Raw genomic sequence first — 20,990 nt, forward strand, 5'->3', positions numbered from 1 at the left:
AGCACCCTGTTTGACCATGCAGCACGTCAGGATTAGTCTCATGCCTAGACTGTCCTAGACCACTGCTAGCCTGCCTGCCACGGCAACCTGGGCCGCTACCCCGGACGAGCAATGCTACAATTATAGACAGCAGTGGCCAGAAGATTGGGTAGTCACCATACTCGAAACCTGGAGAACCGGAACTCAAATACCCTATTGGTTCAAAAGCTCGGTTTGGATGGACGAGACGCCATAGTGGCTGTCATTGAGGCAGAATCCTTCTCCGGCTGGCCGCCAGATTCCCTCCAGCGGACTGCAACCGCGCACGGGCTGACCACACCGGCGCCTCTTTCGTTAGTGCGTTAAACGCCAATCATGTCGGCTGGGGAAGTTTACTACTTTGGCGAACGCAATCAGGAGCGAGATGGCCATGCTAGTCCCGGGCCGGCCGGCCACCCCGGATTTTCAAGCTTCCTGCTAACCCTCGCTCCACCATCGGCCTTTTCGTCCACCGGTCAACAGTCCCCAGTCTGACGCATGCCAAAGCGATGAGCTTGATGAAATCTCCATGCATTTGACCCCGGAACAAGGCTTAGCAGGGATTTGACGTATATAGGCCATGTTATCTGCCCCACCCCCGCTCGGGGTCCTTTCCTGTGTTTTTTCGTATAAGTTCTGCCGTTCAATGTCCCACTTGACACTACTTCATGGCCGAAGAGATTCACACACCATAACATATCGATCGGCATTTCAAGATGGGTCGATACTTTACAATTGGCCTGGCTGCATTTGCAGCTACAGGGTCTTTTCTGTTCGGATATGACAGCGGTGTCATGACGGACGTAATCGAGTCGAAGAATTTTCTGGCTTTCTTCAACACCACCCAGACATCAAGCATCATTGGTGCTATCAACAGCACATTTTCGGGAGGTGGTAGGTTCTTTTCTCTGGCTTGGACCTCCTCCATTCTATGTATTGCCCTTCTGGCTAACAATGGCTGCTAGCATGCATTGGCGCGCTCCAGGGTGGTCTAACGATGGACCGCTTCGGACGAAAGTTCACTATCCAGATGGGTGCTTTCATTTGCATGATTGGCGCTATTCTTCAATCGTCAGCGAAGAACTTGGCCATGATCCTTGTTGGTCGTATTCTGGCCGGTTGGGCAGTTGGTCTCATGTCTATGTCTGTCCCAGTGTATCAAGCAGAGGTCGCTCATCCCCGTTCGCGTGGGTTCATCATTGGTCTAGCCCAGCAGATGATCGGTGTTGGGTTTATTGTCAGTACGTATGTATACCACCACCACAACCATGTCTGCATATATTTCAGACAAGGAAAACATTAACTTAAGATTAGCTGGGTCGGCTACGGCTCCCTTCATGCGCCGGATACTAGCGAATTTCAATGGCGATTCCCGCTTGCCTTTCAGGCCGTTCCTGCCGTTCTTCTCGTTATAGGCATGTTCTTCATGCCCGAATCACCTCGATACCTGATCGAAAAGGAACGCTATGAGGAAGCGATGAAAATCCTCCGAAGATTACACTTCGACGGCATCAACGAGGACTGGATCCAGACGGAATACAATGAAATAAAAACCACTATTGAAGCCGAAAAAGCTGTCACCGTTCCCGGATGGCTCATCATGTTCCGTGTGCCTCAATGGCGAACCCGACTCATGTGCGTTTCCTCCTCCTACCAACACCCTGATTTTACCCCGCATTCTATTAACATCCCACCCAATCAGGCACGGCATCGCCGTCCAAGTCTTCACCCAAATGACAGGCGTCAACGTCGTAAATTACTACCAAACAATCATGTACAACGCCCTCGGCATCACAGGTAACCGCAACACACTCGTAGCAGGAATCTACAACTGCGTCGGTCCCATCACGAACTTCATCTTCATTTTCTTCCTCCTCGACCGAGTTGGACGCCGCAAGCCCATGTTGTTCGGGACCATAGCAATCACCATCGCCCTAATCTGCGAAGCAGCTCTCTACTCGCAGAACCTGGACGGTACTCGAAAGGGATACAGTATCGGCGGTGTTTTCTTCATCTTCTGCATCACCGTTATCTTTTCTCTATCATTCGGCCCTTGCAGTTGGTTAGTGCCTCCCCCAACTATCAACTAACATGGATACTGTTGCCTTCTAACATGCTACTATCGATAAATAGGGTCTACATGGCAGAAGTAATGCCAATGCAAATCCGCGGTCGAGGAAACGCCTTCGCCACTGCCATTGGCAACTGGGCCGTAAGCACTCTCTGGAACCAGGTCTCCCCGATCGCGCTGGACAAGATCCAGTGGAAATTTTATTTCGTGTTTGCGGCGTGGAGTGAGTAACCCATACTCCTTTACCAACTCCGTTGCCCTATATTCCTCCCTTTCCCTTACTGCTTGTCTGCTAACCACATCAAAATCGAAACAGACGTATGCATCACTCTTCCAACCGTCTACCTCTTCTTCAAAGAAACAAACCAGAAGTCACTCGAAGAGATCGATCTGCTCTTCGGTGGTCGTGCCCTGGGAATGCTTCCCGAGGATGTAGTCGTAAAGGGGGGTACAGTCGAGACTGAGAAGGCAGAGGAGACGGGGGTATCGGTCATCAATGTCGAGCATACTAGTATCGTGTGACCATGGCGGTGTCTTCTATCAAGGAAGCGTGTGACCGTTCATGACAAATCAGTAAAGAAGCAAATACACAACGAACAGAATTGCACTGCGTCATTCCATTTCGCCGATCAGAACTCTGGTCTTGTTCTATACCATAACCCAACCATCCATCCCTCTGCCCTCTAATCCCCACCCCAACCCAATCAAAGAAACGCCCTACTCCCCAACCTGAAAAACTCCCTCGCATTCCCAAACTCAATCAAATCCACCTCCTGGGCCGATAACTTCCCCGACTCCCTGACCTTCTTCAAAAACTCCTTTCCCGTAACATTATCCTCGAACGGATAATCCACACTATACATCACCCTCTCCACCTTCGTAACCTGCAACAACATCATCAACGTCTCAACACTAAACACTCCACTGGTCGTAACCCATATATTCTCATTCCAGACATCCATAATCCCCTTGCGTCTCGATGCCGCCAACCCCTTGAAAAACCCCAATCTCGCGATCCGGTGCAACATGATCGGGAGCAGCTCGCCCATGTGTCCGATTACTATCTTGAGTTTGGGGTATTGCTCGAATACTCCCGCCGCGTAGAGTTTCAGGATATGCAGGCCTACGTTCTCGTGCCAGCCCCAGGCTGCGGACGCGAGGCCGAGTTCTGCAGCGAGTGGATAGTTGCCGGAGAAGCGTGATTGGATGGAATCCTGGGATGGAGTGGAAGGGTGGATGTAGAGGGGGACGTCGAGGGATTCGGCGGCTGCGAAGACGGGCCAGAAGCGTTTGTCGTCGTAGTGGGTTGTTCCGTCCGGGAGGTGGTTGTCGATTAGGGCACCGAGGAAGCCGAGGTCGGTGACGGTGCGGCGGAGTTCTTTGGCGGCTTCGAGGGGATGGGCCATTGGGAGCGCTGCGAAGCCGCCGAATCGGTCTGGGTGCTGTTTTATGGCGGTGGCCATTTCGTTGTTGGCTGCGTAGCAGCGCGCGGGGTCGGTTGAGGCGACGCCGCCGGGAAGGTGGGAGAGGATCTGGTAGGAGACGTTGCCGGCGTCCATGTTGGCGAGACGGGCTTTGGAGAGGTCTTTTGCCAGGTTGCGACGTTCAGGGTAGATCTTCCATGTGTTGTCGTAGAAGAAGTTGTTGCTTTCGAGGGATGGGAATATCGCGTGCTCTTCGAGCGTGATGGCTTGCGCGGGGGAGGCCATGATGTGGGATTGTGGTTGTAGTGGTGATATCGGGTTGGTCGGTTTGGGCTGTCGGCTTATACAGGTAGGTGGGAGCGCAGCTCTCTATATTGCTTTCGGTGTAGGTGTAGAAGGCGGTTGTCTGACTAGTGCAGACTTAAGTGGAATTGCAGCTCATTTGAGTCAAAGGTGCTGTGCGACCAACGCCCCTGGTAAGGGATAAGTAGGGGCATGCTGCTTCATTAGCTGAGGACGGCGCCAGTTGTGGTGTGTAGAAATGAGGGACAGGTCAACTTGGTGTATTGGGCTGCCGATATTGCGGCCTATAAGCGTGCAAAGGAGACATAATGTTTTCGGAGTAAGCTAGACAGTCCAGTCCCGAATATGGGAAGCCAGTTGATGCAGAGTCTGCAGTGTGTGTTGTCTTTAGCGTCCCGATCACCGAGTGTGAAGATCTGGATAAGCGTGTTGTTTATACAAGACAGGAGCAAACTGCGTCATAGCCATGGGTAACAATGAGCGCGAGCTGCACATCCGGGGGATCTGTGTGGATCGGCAGCCGTGGCATGACCTGGCACGACATGGCATGACCTGCTAATTTGTTGGCTTCCAGCTAGTGCGACCGCCACCAAAATCATGCTCAGCCGACCATCCATCGAGAGCTCCCTTGCAACCGCGCCAAGGAAGTTAGTCCGGGGCGCATGGGAAGGAATGAATCAATGCTTGCAGCGATCGCCCGACGGTCAGTGCTATAGGGTTAGTAGCATCGTTTAGAGTGATGGATGTGCGCTGCTGAGCCCCCCAGCGGCAACCTGCGCTAGTAGTTGGGAGAAGCTGCTGCCGGATGACCTGGGGAAAAAGGTGTGGAATGCAGGCAGCCAGATGCCTCTGGCTGGGCTCTCAAGGGAATAGAGCACATGGGTGGCACATAGCCTGAAGCCAGACAAAGGAACCCTGTGTTGTCATGGTGATGGCGATAGCACTGTGATTTCCTGATCTTAAAACCAAACTGTTATTCAGTCAAGCCCCTCATTCCTTTTTCTTGAATACTCGGGCGTCAGCGACCGTGGGAAATGTACGTCTCACGAGCATCTGCTGATTGATGGCTTCGGGATGGCCTGATAAAGCATGGTTGGCGCATACCCCGCCAGGTGACGACGATCAGAGGTACAACGCTTGGTGGTGGCTCGTATCCTTTATTAGCGGCCAGAATCCCCGGGGCTGTGGAACAACTCTCTTCAGAATTAACGAGAAGTCAAAATATAACTAAAGGAAAGACATCCTCGGCCTCGGTTGAGGATTGTCGCCTCTCTCTCGCTCGCAGCCCGACCACACCGAGTTCCCGCGACGAGGAACATGGGGTTGTCGGAGAAAAAGGATAACCCTCAGGTCAATCACCACATGGCCGTTGTCTTAGGAATCGGACTAGGAGTCGCGACCTTAATCATCATGTGTTTGCTGTGAGTGATTAGCCAGCCCCTTTTCAGCTTTGTGCCCGATGCTGGTCATGATCGCCTTCGCGCCACTAATACCCTAAATCTCTATAGTCTGACCCTTTTCGTCAATCGGCGTGAGCGCCATCCCGTTCTCAAGAGCAAAGGCAGCTCAAGCGACAAGTTACGCAAGCTGGATGCCGTCTCCCCAACTCGGACATTAGAAGATTGGTGGTCGCGAGCTAAAGGCCCTCTTTTACCGTCCGAAGGTGTTGAAGGCGACTTCATGTGGTACGTTTAGCTTGCATCTGCCGACCAACGGCTGAATTAGCGGCAACGCTAGCAAGTTGTTCGCCCACTAACGGTGCCGTTGACAGCGTTGTTTGCCTCGAGTCGGTTCTGCGCTGCCAGGAAATCCGAGAACTCAAATGTCTGCACGTGTTCCATCGAGAATGTCTCGAAAAGTGGTATCTGCAAGACCACTTCAATTGCCCACTCTGTCATAGAGCGTATTACGTTCAAGAGACCCATCCGAGTAATGAGTTTGTGTGGATGGTGTGAATGCGACCGACCTCTTCTTTTTCCAGGCTTATGCGGCGTTTGGTGTCTTGTCTGGGCATTCATCCCACGCCGGTCTTACTCCACTCGAATGTTGTCGCTCACTATGGGCATCAATATCTTCATTTTTCGGCTTTATAGGAAACATAGGCCAGTCCATGTGCGGGTCCCCGTTGGTTGGTCCTGGACGATAGTTGGGATCCTCTTTCATGAGTTAATGACCTTTGATGATTAATGCGATACCCATATGTTTACATCTCACAAGAGAAGTCAGTTTTGCGGAGGTAGATACTCTGAGTTGAAGTCCCAATTGTTGGGATTGCTGGGATGGTACCAGTCGAGGAGACTGTACAGGCCAGAGGTGGCATCGTGGAAAGCCAGATCCTCGATGGGCTGAGGATCAAGAACCTGGTCAAGAATATGAGACAACTTCCTCTCCGCTTCCTTGCACGTATGGTAATTGCCATGTCCCGGTCGCGCTACCCAGGAGAGGCATGAGATGAAAACACTCAGATTTCGGATGATTTCAGCACGCGGTAACGCAGTAGTGTATGTACCGATTCCCTGGTTTTGGTGAAGGAGCTCGAGGATGAGGACGCTGGCACTGGGGAGGCCGTAGTAAAGGAACTGCACCATGTTAATTATAGGAAAGACAGCATACTCTAAGGGGTATTTAACATACAACCCAAGCACGATGTCTACTCAAGTCAAAGGCTGGGTCACTGTCAGCGTTGCCTTTAATGATATTGGACAACATTGTTCGTGACGTATCAAAGAGAGCCTCATGCCCGGTGTTTGCGCGTTTAACAACAGTCCTCTGCAAAAGGAAAATAGTATAAAGGTAGTCCAGGTAAATATGGAGCAAGGTGAACGACTTTGTTAGGGGTCCCGACTCGGTCCCTTCCGCAGACACGTCGTAACGGAGACGGACGGGGCACACTGCCCACGACTCCCGCGCTTGCTTTATTATTTCACTTGAATAGATTAGCGACAAGATCATTATTCATTCGCACGAGACACCATGGCATGAGTATGACTCACTCAGAATTCTGCACCGTATCGCTGTGCTCACCGGTCCCTAAGGCTATCTCGAGAGCTCGTTCTCTATATACGGCCAATATGAAACGAAGACGGAGCACACTTGCTCGATCGACCTCATCTTCGGCTGACCATCCGAAACGATCTAATCTTGCGATCGCCGCGTTTAACTCATCCCCACCATGGACTATACTTCTTTCGCTAATGTCCAGCGGGGGTGTTAGGGTGCTGTAGCGGTAGTTAATGGATGGCGGTCGTCCCACGAATGTGGCTTGATTCTTATCTGCTGAGAAGGCAGCAGCAAAGCAAGATCTTCTCCATTGACGAAGAAAGAAAGGGCAATTATCGTCCATGGGGCTGTCCTGGTGAAGTCCAGCCGCATAAATTGTAGCGGATAATTCACGGAGGCGACGCCAGGCTTGGTAGCCTAATTTCAAACGACAATCAGCATATGCTACGTCCTAAGAAGAGTAATACTGGGAAAGCAAGGTCTCTGTACTTACTTGAGTCACCGTATACATGGGTGAGAAGTACAAAGCTGCTATACTGGCAAAAGCCCAATAGCTCATTGACTGAAGAAGCCTGGTCGCTAAAAGTGAGGCAGGTGCTGCTCGCTTCGACAAGCTGAGCGCGGAGTCTCTCCCGGGCTGAGGTGTCCGCCGCCACCTGGTATAGATCTGGGTCACTCTCAGGTGTAGATGAAAGCGACATTCCAGCAGTTGCGAAGATGATGCCTATAGCTTCCCAACGTAGATTTTGCCCAGTAAACGCTGCACAGTATTGCTCCACTGTCATTGAACCATAGGTTGACAATGGCCTGGAAGTATTCTGCGACACCTTACTAACTGTGTTCTGAAGCTGATCTTCGACATCCTCGGTGAAATCAAGGGCCCCGAGGACATTCCGAGTGGAGCGTACAATAGACATTGTGACGATCTCTGGAATGACAGCAACAAGGACTCGGGTGTAATATCTCCGGATTAAGCTATCGCATATTGTGAGGTTTTGAAGTAGCTTTAGTAACCGCACTCCAGTCTGGAGTCGTTCGGGTTCCATAGATTGGGACAATGTGGTGGGCATGGAGCTGTTATCTACATTGAGAGAGAACTCGGGGCGATGCTCCGCAAGAATGGCTGAGTAGCTCGTCGAGCCCAAGTATCCAGGAGAAGCAGAAGCCGGCTCCAACGTAGTGTTCTGTCTTGGAAGAGCGCTCCCTCCGCCTGCTTCTGTAGTTGACGAGCTATAACGATGTCAGCACACCTTCGTGCGCTGGACTTCCATGTGTAGTTGTTTTTGGATGTGACTGGAGAATTGTTACCTTGCAATGGACTGGCTATTTCTTCCTTGTGGCCCTCTGGCAGACCTGATCAAGCCTCCAGTCACTTTCTTCGTCATCGGTGCTGGATGATAAAAACATCCCGATACCATATTCTTAGTCAAGCATCGGCCGCAGACTGGTCTCTCATGGTCGCATCGCAATTTAGATTTGCGACACGGCTCACACGATTGCAAGGACCCATTACGTCGAACCGCATGTGATCGATGTTGGCGGCTGCGCAGATTAGAGTCTGGCATTTTGACAATAAACAACCGGCATTGAAAGAGTGATCAACTCATCACCATACTGACATGATTGAGAGCGAAGAGTCGGAGCAAATGTTGAAAGCGGGTAAATCAAGAAGCAGGCCTGACCTGCCCGAGACCGGGCACTTCCAGAGCGGGAACTAACTTGTTTTGGTATCGCGTCCAGAGCTTCGTGCAGCACATTCAGAGATAGTTAACTAAGATGATGAGTGACAAACTGACCATAACTCCAGCGAAACGCTCCACAAGTGATTAAGCTCGAAATTTAACAGGGCATAAAGTACAATCACATCGACTTCAATAACTCCAGATACATCTCTCCGACCTGTTTTCGCCCCTCATTATCCCCTTGTATCCACTCCTCAGGCGGAAACAGGTCAAACATGCCCACTTTCATTAACAACGGGATCGCCGCTCTAAGAGCTGTCCTGAGCGTGTCCATTTTGACTTTGTCCCCAGCTGCATGTGCTTCGTTATACGCCCGGATATTGACCAGCATTGCTCTACGTTCATCGTCAATTCAGTCCAAATTCCGAAGCAATAAATTAGCGGGTTCGAAGGATCACTTGCCCTACTGTGCCTGTCTGCACTTTGCTGCCATCCGGTAGAGTCACTTCTGGCATCGCAGTACCAAGCGTTGACGAGTTCAAAGCGACAAGGCTAGCAGCTGATGAGTTGGACATGATGGTTTGAATTAGGTAGCATTTGAGGGTTCTGGAAGTAGTCAATGGTTATCTGAGGATATGAGGTTTGGTGGGGATGGTCGCCTTCTTGTATACCCGGTAGTTGAGGCTATGTCCGGAGGCTGTTCCCGGACATGAATGGGCCCTCCGCGGAATTGTCGGGATCTCCGAGCGTAAGCTCGGAGCTGGAGCTGGAGTTGTTTTTTGTACTGTACCAGAACAATTTAACGCTGTCTTGAGATAGTCCTAATAAGATAGCTACAAATTGTATCTCTCGAACTCCAGTAAAGCTCACTTCTTCAGAAATGCAGTGGCGGATTAGTCTCCGCAGGTTGCTACAATCTGACCCCAATGGTCATATTTCATTACAAATGATCCATCCCCTAAGTAATCCATAAGACCCCCTCATTTCGCAAAAACTTCACCTGCCTCGATAGTCTCGAAAGCGCTCATAGTATGATTCCACACCTTCTGCCTCAGTTCGTCCTTGTTGATCTTCTCATAGGACTTGGCGTTGTAGTTGGTATCGCAGTACTTGCCAAGAGAGTAAGCACCGCTTCCAAGCTCACCATCTGTTCCCACAGTAGTCTCCTCTTTGTTCTGTGCAGAAGTCGCCCCCCGTGGCGGATAACGAGACGACGCCAGGCTCAGCATCCTGTCACCACTCTCGGATGGTGGAACAGTCAGGAAAGGTGCGAAGAAGGGAACAAATATGTAACGCCACAGCACTCTGAACCAAGCAGGCAAGTCATGCTTCTCAAACCCGGGTCCCAACACGAGACCAGGGAAGATGTGTATCAGACTGAGCTTCCCACGATGTTGTTCTGCCAAGGTTTCCATGAAGCACACATGCATGTAAATCATATGTGAGCGAGCCGTAGAATAGTTATAGTTATCTAGATCGCGCAAAGAGAGGTCGTCGGGAAATAGCTTTTGCTCGTAACCAGCGGCAAAAACCGAAACGACTGTTGCAGGGAGAGTGGATTTGAGTAGCAATGGAAGGAGCTTTGTTATCGCTCTCATGCGAGAGTAGTACATCAAGGACATCGTGACGTCGATACCTTCTTTCGTGTCTGCGAATTTGTCAGAAATGCAGATATAACCAATAATTTCGAACGCACCTTTCCGTGGCTGGTATATAGGCCCTCCCTGACTTAGCATGAGATAGTCGATCCTTGGGTCTTGTTGCTCCTTTTCTTCCATCTGAATAATCTCTTCGCAGACGCGATTTACATTTTGAATCAGCGAGATATCTTCAGTCTGCAAGAATCTGATCTGGGCTTTGGGGCATATGCCACGACATTCTGCAATAATCTCTTCGGCGGCTTTGATATTTCTGCCAACAATATATGCACGAAAGCCCTTACCACCATTGGCTTCCGCTGTGGCCAATGCACGCAAGGTATAGTGACCAATGCCTGAGGTACCACCAAAGAAGACAGCAACCAAAGGCTGGCGCTGAACTAGAGCAGTGTTCGTGGCACGTACGTCGTCTAATCCGACCATGTTAGATAGATACCGTAATGAATGTTATGAACATGAGTATTGAATTTGAGGCAGGGCAGTGAGGTCCGGAGGGTCTCATATATGAGGGGAAGGGAACCACTTTGCACGGACTTTAGGGGCTTATCGGGGATAGGAGTTTCATATCAGTTAATATCCGATGCATGTTCTCTCGTGGACAAGCAATGAGCGAAAGGGAGAGCTTGAAAGGGTGCTCGATCCCGGTACTATAGACCGTACCACGTACAAATTGCCGAATAAGGGCTAGCGTGTCGATGATCCACGGGTCACTGCTCACGTATTACTCTCTTGCCTTCTCCACGCCAACTTCTCACCTCAAGAGCTATGGTATCTAATTCAGCCGGTTCTCGAATTTCCCTGGGCCACGCGGCGCCTTAAGCCTTCATGTCATTACTAAACATACTATTATAGCAGCCCTGCAAGAGAAGATCCATCGTTCTATCATCGCATTATCTGTCCACTACTGATCCCCGGATCATTGGTCCGTTTCTATTAGATCGACTCAGTCTAATAGCACCGCGGCTCATGCCCCAAAGGCGCTACCACAATAAGAGCCGACATGGCTGTTCGCAGTGTAAGAATAATCGCACAAAGGTTAGTTACGTGGCTCCGTGCGTGTCCCGTGCTTATCGTAAGTAGTGCGACGAAGATAGACCCCAATGTGGCCGATGCAGAAGGATAGGTTCGGCTTGCTCGTTGGCTACTCAGCCAGCGAATCTGGTATTCGTGGCACCCAGAAATGAAATGCCTTCAAATCAAGCCAGAGACGACTCATCTCGTATCAATCACCGATCATCTAGCATTTCTGACGGATATAGCAGCCATTCTCCTAGCGATTTGATTTCTGCTGCAGCTTCCACACCTGGTACGGAACGCTCTGACATGGAATGTGACTTTACGGATACAGAAAAGGAACGGCTGAGGTTAATGAATCATTACGCTTTACACACATCAAGAAGTATCACGGACGTCATCATACCACGAGACCAACACCAATCGTTATGGGGAGAGTGGGTTACTGAGCTGGCTTTCAAACATAATTTTCTGTTGCACGGCCTTTTGGGATTGAGTGCCTTACACTTGGCTCTTAAGGGTGTTTCACCGCAAAGACACACGGTCATCGCTATCCGCCATCATGATCTCGGTGTCGCAATGTTTCGGTCGTACCTTTCTAACATCACACCCGAAAATCATGATGCTGTTTTTGCATTCTCATGCGTCGTCAGCCTCTATACTTTTGGGATCCAGCGTCCCTCTGAGCCTACAGAAGACCCTATAGACAGGCTTCACCAGGTCTTCTCTCTAATTCGAGGATCATCCTTTCTCGTCAAATCTGATCACGATACCATGGTACGTAGTCGTTGGTCCGTCTTGATGTTGCCACATCCGTTTCCACCGACGGTGCTTTCATCTGAGCTTGAGGATGTGCTAAGCAAACTCCTTTCACGCGCTGCAATGGCGCCCGAAGCCGCTCGCATGGGTATATATGAACCGACCATAAAAACTCTGAGACACAGCCTTGCAATGTCAATTATGTATCGCCGCATAAAAATGACATTCTCATATTTTGCTGTTATTTGCCCTCCAGAGTTCTGGTCAATGGTGCGCATTGGCGAGCCCTTGGCTCTGTCCATTCTAGCCAACTACGCAGTCACTCTCGACTGGCTGCGGAGCAACATATGGATGGCATACTGGGGGAGAGAAATAGTTGTTGCCGTTCGTAAGGCATTGCCGCTAGACTGGCACGAATGTATTGCCTGGGCTGTCCAAGAAATGGAACGCCCATCTGAATCAGATGGACTCGGGCGTTACTCAGCATCAATATCAGATTCACTGCAAGAGAACGATCAGATTACCACCTCATTGGCATTATAAGTTGCGCGCGGTATCACCTTCGTTAAAAGGATTTCTAGGAGAGTCCTTTCACGGTTCCCAAATTCTAACTATCTATTTTTTGCTCCACGTAGAGCGCCTCCCCATATGAGCTGATGTCGTACCCGTTCTCTTCCAAATACGCCTTGAACCTGGCATCCTCGGTTTCCAGCTCTCGCGACATATCCGGGATCAGGAACCACGCTATCAACGCGCCAACCATACAGAAAGCCGACCCTATCAGGAAGACGGCTTGTTGACCTTTTTCGGTAGATGAGAACGAGTCCTGAATGGGCGTAAATACTTCAGTCCCGATTGATGCGCCCGCCTTTCCTACTGCAGCGGCCAGACCAAGGAAGTGACCACGAAGAGGGGTGGGGAATGACTCTGCGGCGCACAGAAAGGTCGACACACCGGGGCCCATCTCACCCAGGGCGTTGAAAATGCCGTACATAACGACGAACAACGGGAATACTGACTGTATCGGGCGAAGAGCGCCGCCCAATATGAAGCCCCATATACCCCAGAGCACGAAGCCGAGAGTCATGTTCTGCTTCCTTCCAATTTTATCCATCAGGAGCCCTCCCAGTAGGCAGCCTGGGAGATAGAAGCAATTAACAACCGTCTGGTGGACCATATCAGCATCTCGATTTTAGGACATCCGGCTGCTTTTTTTACGTACTCCGTAACCAATATTTTCCACTGTTGTATTGTTTGGGCTGAGTTGAGAGATGATGGTGGAAGTGAAAAGTCCAAACGGATACGTGACAAAGTCGTAGCAGAACCAAGCGAGAGCTAAGATATCAGGGCGGCTGATGCAATTATATCCAGGAACAAAACTTACAGGTTCCCAGTATCGGTTTCCAATACCTCCGAAGGACAAGCCAATATGGGTATCGCGACTTGATAGCGTGCTTGCGATATTGCTTCGAATTGATCATGCGAATCCGAAAGAAACACATGAAAACAGGGATCTGTCACAATTTTCAATACATCACTTCGTGCTGAGGGTTCTTAGAGCATACCACAAAACCAAGCCCAAAACAGACTCTCCAAACCCCACTTTTGACATCCTGGTGGAAGCAAGCGAGAACAATGAGGGCCACAATACCGGCGGCCACGAAGCCCTAAGCATAGTTCTATTTGAGTTACATAAAACCCACTCCGATGATTGAGACACGTACCATATCCACAGCAAAATCTGTGGTTGACGCGACCAGAAATCCTCTCTTCTTCCGAAGATTGGCGGTCTCATCAGCCGCCTCAGTTGCGCTGGTTGCGCAGACAGGATACTCGCCACCAGCTCCGAAGCCAGCGATACCGCGAGCAACAATCATCATCCAAAACATTCTGATCAGAAAGTCAAAACATCTGGTTGATACTTCGTTCAATTGAAGCGAGTCTTACCCCAACTCCGAGGTACCGTGTGCTGCAGCAGACAAGATGATACCAAGCACCAAGAACAAGGTAGTAGCCACCACTCCTGTCCGTCTTCCTACTCGGTCAATTAAAGCACCGAAGAAGAGCATACCAAAGATCTCTCCAATAAGAAAGGAATTGGATAGTCTGGTTTTGATGTTTGAGGACATGGTATTTTTATACCTAATGCCAATGAATGCGTCAACAGATAGCCCTAAGCTACGGGGCTCCTGAAGGGAACTAACAAGACAGAGAACAAAGGCTCCATGTAGCCGACTTTGCGGGAACTGAGATTAGTGATTTTTCTTATGCAAGCTGGGCATGGCATGCTAAGCACAGGCTTCGCTAAAGGTGAACTCACTGATCTGAGCATTATAGCCATCACTGAAGAGTCCTAGTCCCGAGACGACGACGTTCAAAACACCTGATGAGGCCCGTAACTCACCATCTTCGATAGAATTGGTGTCGTCTTGCTTCATTATCTCGCCCTGGTGGCTATGCTTCATGGTGGTTTCAACCCGTTCGGTCGCGGAGCAATTGGTTGCAACAGCCATAATAGAAGATGCCAATGTGTCGACTGTAGAGGTATGTCCATTTGGCAAAAGAAACGACTGCACATTCGTGGGCTATAGTCTGCCCTTAACTTGTCCGTTGCATTCTCACTACATCTACTTCAGTGCAGCTAATAGTTCTCTGGGCAACAATAGACTCCTCGAGAACGTGCCATGCTATCCAATAGCAGCCGGCATGGCTCGCACGAGATACATAGTGTTGCATCGCTGTTGGCAGACGAACCCACCTTTCGTACAACAGGCGGAGAGTTTCTGGCGAGGTCTATCTAATGTAACAGAAAGAACAAACTATACCCAGTCCAGGCAGGGCCCTGGCGGGGATCTCCGCCTCGCTTAAGCAAGCAGGCCCGTAGTCCGGCGGGGCTTATCAGGACGGCCCGCGCCCTATGATAGCGCCTCGTCCCGGGCACATGGGCATTTTATCGCGTCCTGAGTGGTTCTATGCCTCGAGATACCTTCAAGGATCAGCCTGTCTCGTGCCTGGCCTCTGCGCAACCCCTCGCTGATACTTCTGCCTTGTGCTCCGACATTCCCCACTCTGGAACACGGACCTCGCACCGGCCCGGCATAGTGACATATGAAGGTCAGCAGCTGGAAGTAACGTTCACGAGCAAGGAGGCTCGCATTAGAGGATTTATGGGTGCGATGGCCCCAATCTCGGTCGGGGAAAAGGACATGTGCTCTCTGCAGTTTGAACCAAAGTTTTAGTCCAATCATACTAAGGCTGGTATCATGGATAACAGCTATTACCCATTAACGGAGGAACAACTCCAGTTCTACGAGGAGAAAGGATACTTGCTCATTCATGGCTTCTTTAATGTTCCTGAGACCAAAGTCCTACAACAGTGGACTCAGGAAGTTCACGACCTCCCAAGGACCCCAGATGCCTCTTATATGCCCTATGAGGTGAGACCCAAGTGTCTTCCTTTTTAGCAGCGGGCTGACGAACTTATCCCGGCTGCAGGAAGTCAATGCCGAAGGCAAAAGGGTCCTCTGCCGCACAGAGAACTATGCCAATTCCCATGCTGGCTTCGATAGTTTTCTGCGTGGTGAGCGCATCTTGAGCGTTCTCCGTCAGCTCGCTACTGAGGACATGATTCTTTTCAAGGAGAAGATCAACTACAAACTCGCTGGTAGTGGTAAGAAATCTACATCTGCTGCACTTGGCAGAGGAGCAGCTAATACGAAGCAGGTGGCTTCTCTCCTCATATCGACGCCAATGCATACACCCACGTCAAGGAAATTTAGCACCTGACGGTGCTTGCTGCTGTTGACGAGATGACCTCAGAGAATGGTGGACTTGACGTGGTCGACGGCAGTCACCTTATGGAGGTACCGCTTGGAGAGGACCGCTGCATTGAGCCTGGCTGGGTCAAGAGCCAAACATGGACGCCTTGCAATCTACAACCGGGTATGTTTGTCCTGATAAAACCGTAATTCAAAAAATTAACCATCAGTTTACTCAGGTGACATTCTCGTTTTTGGCTCCTACCTTGCCCACAAGAGTGGCGCCAACACCAGCTCCAAGGACCGACGCGCAATTTACGCCACATACAACCGCTTGGCTGAGGGTGACCTGCACGATCAGTACTATGAGGATCGCCGCAAGCTGTGGCCTGCCACGCACATGCGGAAAGAGGGAGAGACGTATGAGGAGGGCAGAATGCGGTATGGCTACGGCTCCCCGATGCTGACGGTCGAGGGTCAACAGCCGGTACTTGCGTAGCGTAAATTTAGGGTGCAATGTTTATGAATGAATAGCTTGTTGAGAACGGGCAAAGAAAAGATTTGGAAGGAAGGAGTCGATAGACTGGTGTTCTACAATGCAAGTCTATACCATGTAGTAAACCATGTAGATCAAACGATTGTTCACCACATAGCAACAGCTATAATTAATTAGTTCACGCAACCAAGAAATCCCAAAAATTTCAAGATAGACTTTATATTCATAAACAGATTCGGCTTTTCATAATGAGCCAAATAAAAGCGAAAGCACGTGGGTTCATGAAACCAGCAGAAAATCGCTCCTATAAAACCCCTCTCCCCCTGGTCACTCATCCCACATCCACATCATTTCCCCCCCTTCAGAGCAAACCACCTCCACACACCTCCCCCCTGCCCAACTCCTCAGAATGATCCCCCAAACACCCCTCGAAAAAGCCACCTACCTCGTAACCTCCCTTGAAGAATACGGACAAGGCGACTACATCGGCGAATCCATCAGCCAGCTCGAACACTGTCTACAAGCCGCGCACCAAGCCCAGAATTCAGGTACGAAAAGAGCCACTCCACACCATTATTCGAAGACCAAACCATCACTACAAGAAAAGAAACCGACTGGACTGATAAGATCCACTTCTTCCAGGCGCATCCCCCGAACTAATCCTCGCCGCCCTCCTCCACGACATCGGCCAGATCATCCCCCTCTCATCCACGAAGGAAGTCCGGATGAACCTGAAATCCAACAACGATAACAAAAGTACCGAGAATGTCGGCCGCATGGGCCACGAGACTATCGGAGCGGAATACCTTCGTTCACTGGGTTTCAGTGAGAAGGTTTGTCGGTTAGTCGAGAGTCATGTTCCTGCGAAGCGGTACGTTTCCTTCACTTCATCACAACTCCCACTCCTGCTCTCTACGACTATGCTCAAAGCGTCAAGCTGATAAGAAGATAAATGAGTGTGGTAGATATCTCACCGCCACAGACAAAGCATACTACGAGACGTTATCATCTGCTTCGAAGAAATCACTCGAGTTCCAAGGCGGGCCATTCAAGGGCGCAGAGTTAGAGGCCTTCGAGAGGGATCCGTTGCGCGATGGGATGGTCAAGTTGAGGCTTTGGGATGATGCGGCGAAGGTGCAGGGGATTGAGGAGAGTACGCCGAGGGCGGGGGAGTATCGGGATTTGATTCGGGTGCATTTGGAGGGGGTTTTGTTAGGGTAGATGCTCAGGTTTTTGATGATTTATGGTAAGGAAGGATTGTTAGGGCTAGAATGAAAGGCATAGTGTATAATGGCGATGACTACAGTGAGAAATATCTGGGAGAGGTGTCTATCCTGTGATTAAAGTTATAATTCTCAACTTCTGAGAAGCGTGGCTGTATCCTAAAGTAGGATTAGCATGCAAACATACAAGCTTCAACCCCTCGACACAAGTCAATAACCAAGCAGTACGAGATAAAGAGCCTTTCCAGTGTATCCATTTATGCATGCAGTGGAAAAATGAAATATTATAATTAAACCCCATTTCCATAAACAACGCTTTGTCGCAAAAAGAAAAGCGCCCTGCAGGACGGTGGGAAGTAGTCCGAGCGGAAGAAAAAAAGATGCATTGTCGGGGAGTCGAACCCCGGCCACTCGCTTGGAAGGCGAGTATCATAACCGTTAGACTAACAATGCTTGTTGTTATAAATGATGTCTATTCTATATTGATATTCCATAGTTGCAAATGTGTATTCAATGTCAATATCCTATGAAATAGAATAGCAAACACCACACTCAGTACTACTAAATTCGACAGATGCCAGTCAAAAGGGTAAAATATCGCTTTTTGCAAGGCTTGATTTGTTTAGTGCCATCAGGGACACGAAGCTGAACCGATCGGTTCCTCTCTTACGTCGGACGGCCGTGGTAGAGGGCAGTAGCTGCTGTATACTGCTTTAGGTGGCATAGCTTCGCAGTCGACGACATGCAACTGTTTGCTTTCTAACAGAGATAGTGCGATGCGGATAATTTCCTTGCCAAATCAAGTGGTTCGTTACATCGCTGAATATGAGGGTAGTGAGGGCCGATCGATAAACTACTACCTGCGTGGACATCGAGCAGTCTGCGAGAAGCTTCCTGCTACAATGGCCAAGATTGACAAAGTATTTACGGAGCAGCCATTCCACAGAGACAGGTCATAACGAATCGGTCATATCGACGTAGATCATAAACGTACAGAGAAACGCGTTTGATCGATAACAGCCACTCGACACACTCTAAACATCATGTGCCAGTCAAAGACTTGGTGTATTCCAGACCAACTTCTAGATATCATTTGACCATCAACAGTGTAACCAGACGCCATAAACACGCACACCCAGACCCATGGATTTTGCACCAGAACCCAACACCCACAACCGCACCGAAGAATTGCCAAAAAAGAAAGGGTAAAGTCAAAGCGCAGGTAGCAAAGAAGAGAAAATACGCGGGACTATGCACATATTATACCCCGGCAGCAACAATAGGCAAAAAGTAGAAATGAAGAAAAGGATATCTGAAAAGGCTCAAGAGCGCGGAGAAGAAAAGAAGTATACCTGCGCCGGTGAGGCGTTTATTTCACCCGCGTGGGACTTCCAGCACTGCCAACGCGGCCGCTAGCCTTCCGAACCTTCGTCTCACTCCTGGTGTCTGTTGCACGCCTGGGGCTCGTCCGAACCTTTGTTACTGCAATCGCTCCACTGCCACTCTTGGTGCTGACAGGAGTCTTCGGTGCTGCATACGCGGCAGAATCGCCCCAATTCTCTCGATCATCGTCATTCAGGGTGTAGCTAGCGGTTACCGTAGCAGAGTAACTAACGGACCGCTGACTGGGGGATGCGACAGGGGATCTGGAGGAACGCTTCGCCAACATACGCAATTGGATCTCCTCTTCACTCTCGCTGCTGTCGTTGCTGAGACGGTGGTGTCTGTGGCTGGTCTGTTCGGAATTCTTATTGCCATCCTTGTCGACAACCAAGCTTCCAGATGTGGTACGGGCATAGGGGTGATGGCGGGAGTCTTTTCTGTGTGACTTGCGAGGCTGTCCGGGAGTGGGTGCGGGGAGGTACTCTTCCGCTGGGGCCCCAGCTCCTTCGTTGTGGTCGATTTCCCCAAGAGCAGCACGCTTAGAATGGCCGTTGTTCGGCGGCGTGGCGACAGGTCCGTTGGCCCGCTGTCTGGTAGATGGCCGTCCAGGAGTGATGGGAGCAGCCTGCATCTGAGCCAGCTTCTCCTTCATCGAGTCCTCGTACCACCACTCGCGGAAAGAGCCCTGGTTGAGGTGTAGCCAGTGCTGTTGAGGACCGACTACCATGCCTGGTCGCATGAATCTCATGAAAGCAATGATCTCGTTGGCAGTAAATCCGTATCTGTAGATGAGGTACGCGCCGATTAAACACCCAGTCCGTCCCAGACCGGCCTTGCAGTGAACAGCAATGCCCTTCTTCTTAGAGATCGTCTCGTGTGCCATTTTGATGAAGCGACGGACAAGTGGCAGGGGAGGGCAGGTTCCGTCTTCAAAGATCATATCAACATGGGTGATGCCCAGAGCCGTGAAGTAGGACGGAGAGTACAACTCGGAGTTCAGTCTCACAACAAGGCCGATGTTACGGGATGAGAAGTGCGCCAGAACGTTTTTGAAAGGAAGAGGTAGCTTTGAAGAAAGGACTTCAGAGACGGTGGATGGAAGCGCTGCGAACTCGGGCGTGTTTTGAGGGATTGGCGCAATCGGTTGGTGTTGCGGCGAGGCGAAAGCGAGGAACTGCGGGGTGATCCAGTTGAAATCACCCATGTCAACACGCTCAAACTTTTCGTATCTAGAGAAGATGTCAGTAGAGTCAATAAGAGCCAATTGGTATTATACATACTCTTCAAGACTAAAGTCCCTGAGGCTACAGAGCGACTGCTCCTTAGCTTTCCACACACCATAGACGACATCCTGGATGTTTAGGATGAAATCTGCCTGACTATAGCCTGCGTCACGGAATGGCATGTACGGAGGATCGGCTTGCGCAATTGGTGCCAGAGCGAGGTGCGGGGGCCAGGCCTGGATCAGGACCATGTAGCAGGCAACCAGGCAAGCAGCATTAGCACGGCTTCGTGCATCCGTCTTAGAGTAGAACACCACTGCACGATCACGGTTTTCAGGCTCCCCAAGAATCTCGTGGAACTGGACCGCGAACCGATACAAGTGACCGATGTGTAGAGGGCCGAAATCGGCATGGAATGAGTTGTACAATAAGACATCATCTACTGTGAAATAGACGGGACTGCGCTTCTTGCTAGGAGTGCTAGGCTGAGCCCTCGCAGAGCGCTTGGACGGTGATCTCGGCTGCTCTAGGGGATAAGGAAATGGGGTTCGTGCATCGGGAGGGTTATCGTAGGAGGCGAGGTAGAGACGATCTGTTTTGCCCGAACATTTAGCAAGCTGCACATAAACACTTCCACTGACGATGTAGTTTCCAGCTGTTGCTGATCCAACATGCTCATGGGCGATGGCAGGAAGCTAACGAACCTTGAATATATTCAATCACTTGCCCATAACCACTGTTGGTAGCCATCTTGACTTGGGCGATGCGACAATCAAAACAATAGTCGCTAATGGGGGCAACGTGTAGTCCGAGGAATGAGGGAAGGAGATACTTGACAAGATGAACCTGTCAAGAGATGCAATGCTGCAACTGAGAGGAGTCGAGGAGCTCTGTCGATTGATAGAAAAGTAAACAAAATAACAGTTCTGGACTAAATGCTCATGATCTGATCTGTTGGCGCTCCTAAACAAAAGGTGA

At 50.2% G+C, this 20,990-nt stretch overlaps 11 protein-coding genes and 1 non-coding gene across 12 annotated transcripts; 6 read left to right on the plus strand and 6 right to left on the minus strand.

The window, feature by feature from the left end:
- Positions 1-394: 394 nt before the first annotated feature.
- Positions 395-2,704, plus strand: BO85DRAFT_446962 (sugar porter family MFS transporter). Its single transcript, XM_025659617.1, has 6 exons — positions 395-912; positions 984-1,263; positions 1,333-1,653; positions 1,721-2,080; positions 2,152-2,312; positions 2,406-2,704. The coding sequence occupies exons 1-6, from the start codon at positions 735-737 to the stop codon at positions 2,609-2,611; spliced, it is 1,506 nt and encodes a 501-aa protein (XP_025518330.1). The 5' UTR covers positions 395-734; the 3' UTR covers positions 2,612-2,704.
- Positions 2,705-2,793: 89 nt separating this feature from the next.
- On the minus strand, positions 2,794-3,798 carry BO85DRAFT_365476 (amidohydrolase family protein; the record flags this gene model as incomplete). The annotated part of the gene is made up of 1 exon (XM_025655740.1): positions 2,794-3,798. The coding sequence occupies one exon, from the start codon at positions 3,796-3,798 to the stop codon at positions 2,794-2,796; it is 1,005 nt and encodes a 334-aa protein (XP_025518331.1).
- Positions 3,799-5,133: 1,335 nt separating this feature from the next.
- On the plus strand, positions 5,134-5,771 carry BO85DRAFT_457250 (putative RING finger domain protein; the record flags this gene model as incomplete). Its single annotated transcript, XM_025661500.1, has 3 exons — positions 5,134-5,237; positions 5,325-5,501; positions 5,588-5,771. 3 exons carry the CDS (start codon positions 5,134-5,136, stop codon positions 5,769-5,771), a joined length of 465 nt encoding a protein of 154 aa, XP_025518332.1.
- A 267-nt stretch (positions 5,772-6,038) lies between these two features.
- Positions 6,039-8,234, minus strand: BO85DRAFT_365675 (putative C6 transcription factor; the record flags this gene model as incomplete). The annotated part of the gene is made up of 5 exons (XM_025655749.1): positions 6,039-6,395; positions 6,451-6,742; positions 6,810-7,233; positions 7,310-8,046; positions 8,125-8,234. 5 exons carry the CDS (start codon positions 8,232-8,234, stop codon positions 6,039-6,041), a joined length of 1,920 nt encoding a protein of 639 aa, XP_025518333.1.
- A 383-nt stretch (positions 8,235-8,617) lies between these two features.
- BO85DRAFT_446969 (uncharacterized protein) lies at positions 8,618-9,154 on the plus strand. Its single transcript, XM_025659618.1, has 2 exons — positions 8,618-8,893; positions 8,961-9,154. The coding sequence occupies exons 1-2, from the start codon at positions 8,774-8,776 to the stop codon at positions 9,081-9,083; spliced, it is 243 nt and encodes an 80-aa protein (XP_025518334.1). The 5' UTR covers positions 8,618-8,773; the 3' UTR covers positions 9,084-9,154.
- Positions 9,155-9,429: 275 nt separating this feature from the next.
- Positions 9,430-10,635, minus strand: BO85DRAFT_475838 (uncharacterized protein). Its single transcript, XM_025662748.1, has 2 exons — positions 10,195-10,635; positions 9,430-10,146 (listed from the first exon to the last, which is right to left on the minus strand). Exons 1-2 carry the CDS (start codon positions 10,577-10,579, stop codon positions 9,479-9,481), a joined length of 1,053 nt encoding a protein of 350 aa, XP_025518335.1. The 5' UTR covers positions 10,580-10,635; the 3' UTR covers positions 9,430-9,478.
- Positions 10,636-10,927: 292 nt separating this feature from the next.
- Positions 10,928-12,703, plus strand: BO85DRAFT_446971 (uncharacterized protein). Its single transcript, XM_025659619.1, has 2 exons — positions 10,928-11,191; positions 11,237-12,703. The coding sequence occupies exon 2, from the start codon at positions 11,342-11,344 to the stop codon at positions 12,470-12,472; it is 1,131 nt and encodes a 376-aa protein (XP_025518336.1). The 5' UTR covers positions 10,928-11,191; positions 11,237-11,341; the 3' UTR covers positions 12,473-12,703.
- Positions 12,537-14,442, minus strand: BO85DRAFT_466938 (MFS general substrate transporter; the record flags this gene model as incomplete). Its single annotated transcript, XM_025662156.1, has 8 exons — positions 12,537-13,094; positions 13,152-13,264; positions 13,314-13,443; positions 13,495-13,596; positions 13,654-13,819; positions 13,877-14,071; positions 14,134-14,203; positions 14,250-14,442. The coding sequence occupies 8 exons, from the start codon at positions 14,440-14,442 to the stop codon at positions 12,537-12,539; spliced, it is 1,527 nt and encodes a 508-aa protein (XP_025518337.1).
- Positions 14,443-15,065: 623 nt separating this feature from the next.
- Positions 15,066-16,323, plus strand: BO85DRAFT_466939 (phytanoyl-CoA dioxygenase family protein). The gene is made up of 5 exons (XM_025662157.1): positions 15,066-15,366; positions 15,425-15,599; positions 15,653-15,693; positions 15,739-15,871; positions 15,927-16,323. The coding sequence occupies exons 1-5, from the start codon at positions 15,193-15,195 to the stop codon at positions 16,184-16,186; spliced, it is 783 nt and encodes a 260-aa protein (XP_025518338.1). The 5' UTR covers positions 15,066-15,192; the 3' UTR covers positions 16,187-16,323.
- A 219-nt stretch (positions 16,324-16,542) lies between these two features.
- BO85DRAFT_415760 (HD domain-containing protein) lies at positions 16,543-17,621 on the plus strand. The gene is made up of 3 exons (XM_025657711.1): positions 16,543-16,731; positions 16,826-17,054; positions 17,149-17,621. Exons 1-3 carry the CDS (start codon positions 16,593-16,595, stop codon positions 17,402-17,404), a joined length of 624 nt encoding a protein of 207 aa, XP_025518339.1. The 5' UTR covers positions 16,543-16,592; the 3' UTR covers positions 17,405-17,621.
- A 166-nt stretch (positions 17,622-17,787) lies between these two features.
- Positions 17,788-17,859, minus strand: BO85DRAFT_t84. The gene has a single exon. It is a non-coding gene; the product is annotated as a tRNA-Gly (tRNA).
- A 916-nt stretch (positions 17,860-18,775) lies between these two features.
- On the minus strand, positions 18,776-20,762 carry cdcA (phosphoprotein phosphatase CDC14; the record flags this gene model as incomplete). The annotated part of the gene is made up of 3 exons (XM_025658559.1): positions 18,776-20,018; positions 20,070-20,604; positions 20,717-20,762. The coding sequence occupies 3 exons, from the start codon at positions 20,760-20,762 to the stop codon at positions 18,776-18,778; spliced, it is 1,824 nt and encodes a 607-aa protein (XP_025518340.1).
- Positions 20,763-20,990: the final 228 nt, after the last annotated feature.

This window comes from Aspergillus piperis (assembly GCF_003184755.1).
Source record: "Aspergillus piperis CBS 112811 unplaced genomic scaffold BO85scaffold_4, whole genome shotgun sequence".
NCBI classification, from domain to species: Eukaryota; Fungi; Ascomycota; class Eurotiomycetes; order Eurotiales; family Aspergillaceae; genus Aspergillus; species Aspergillus piperis.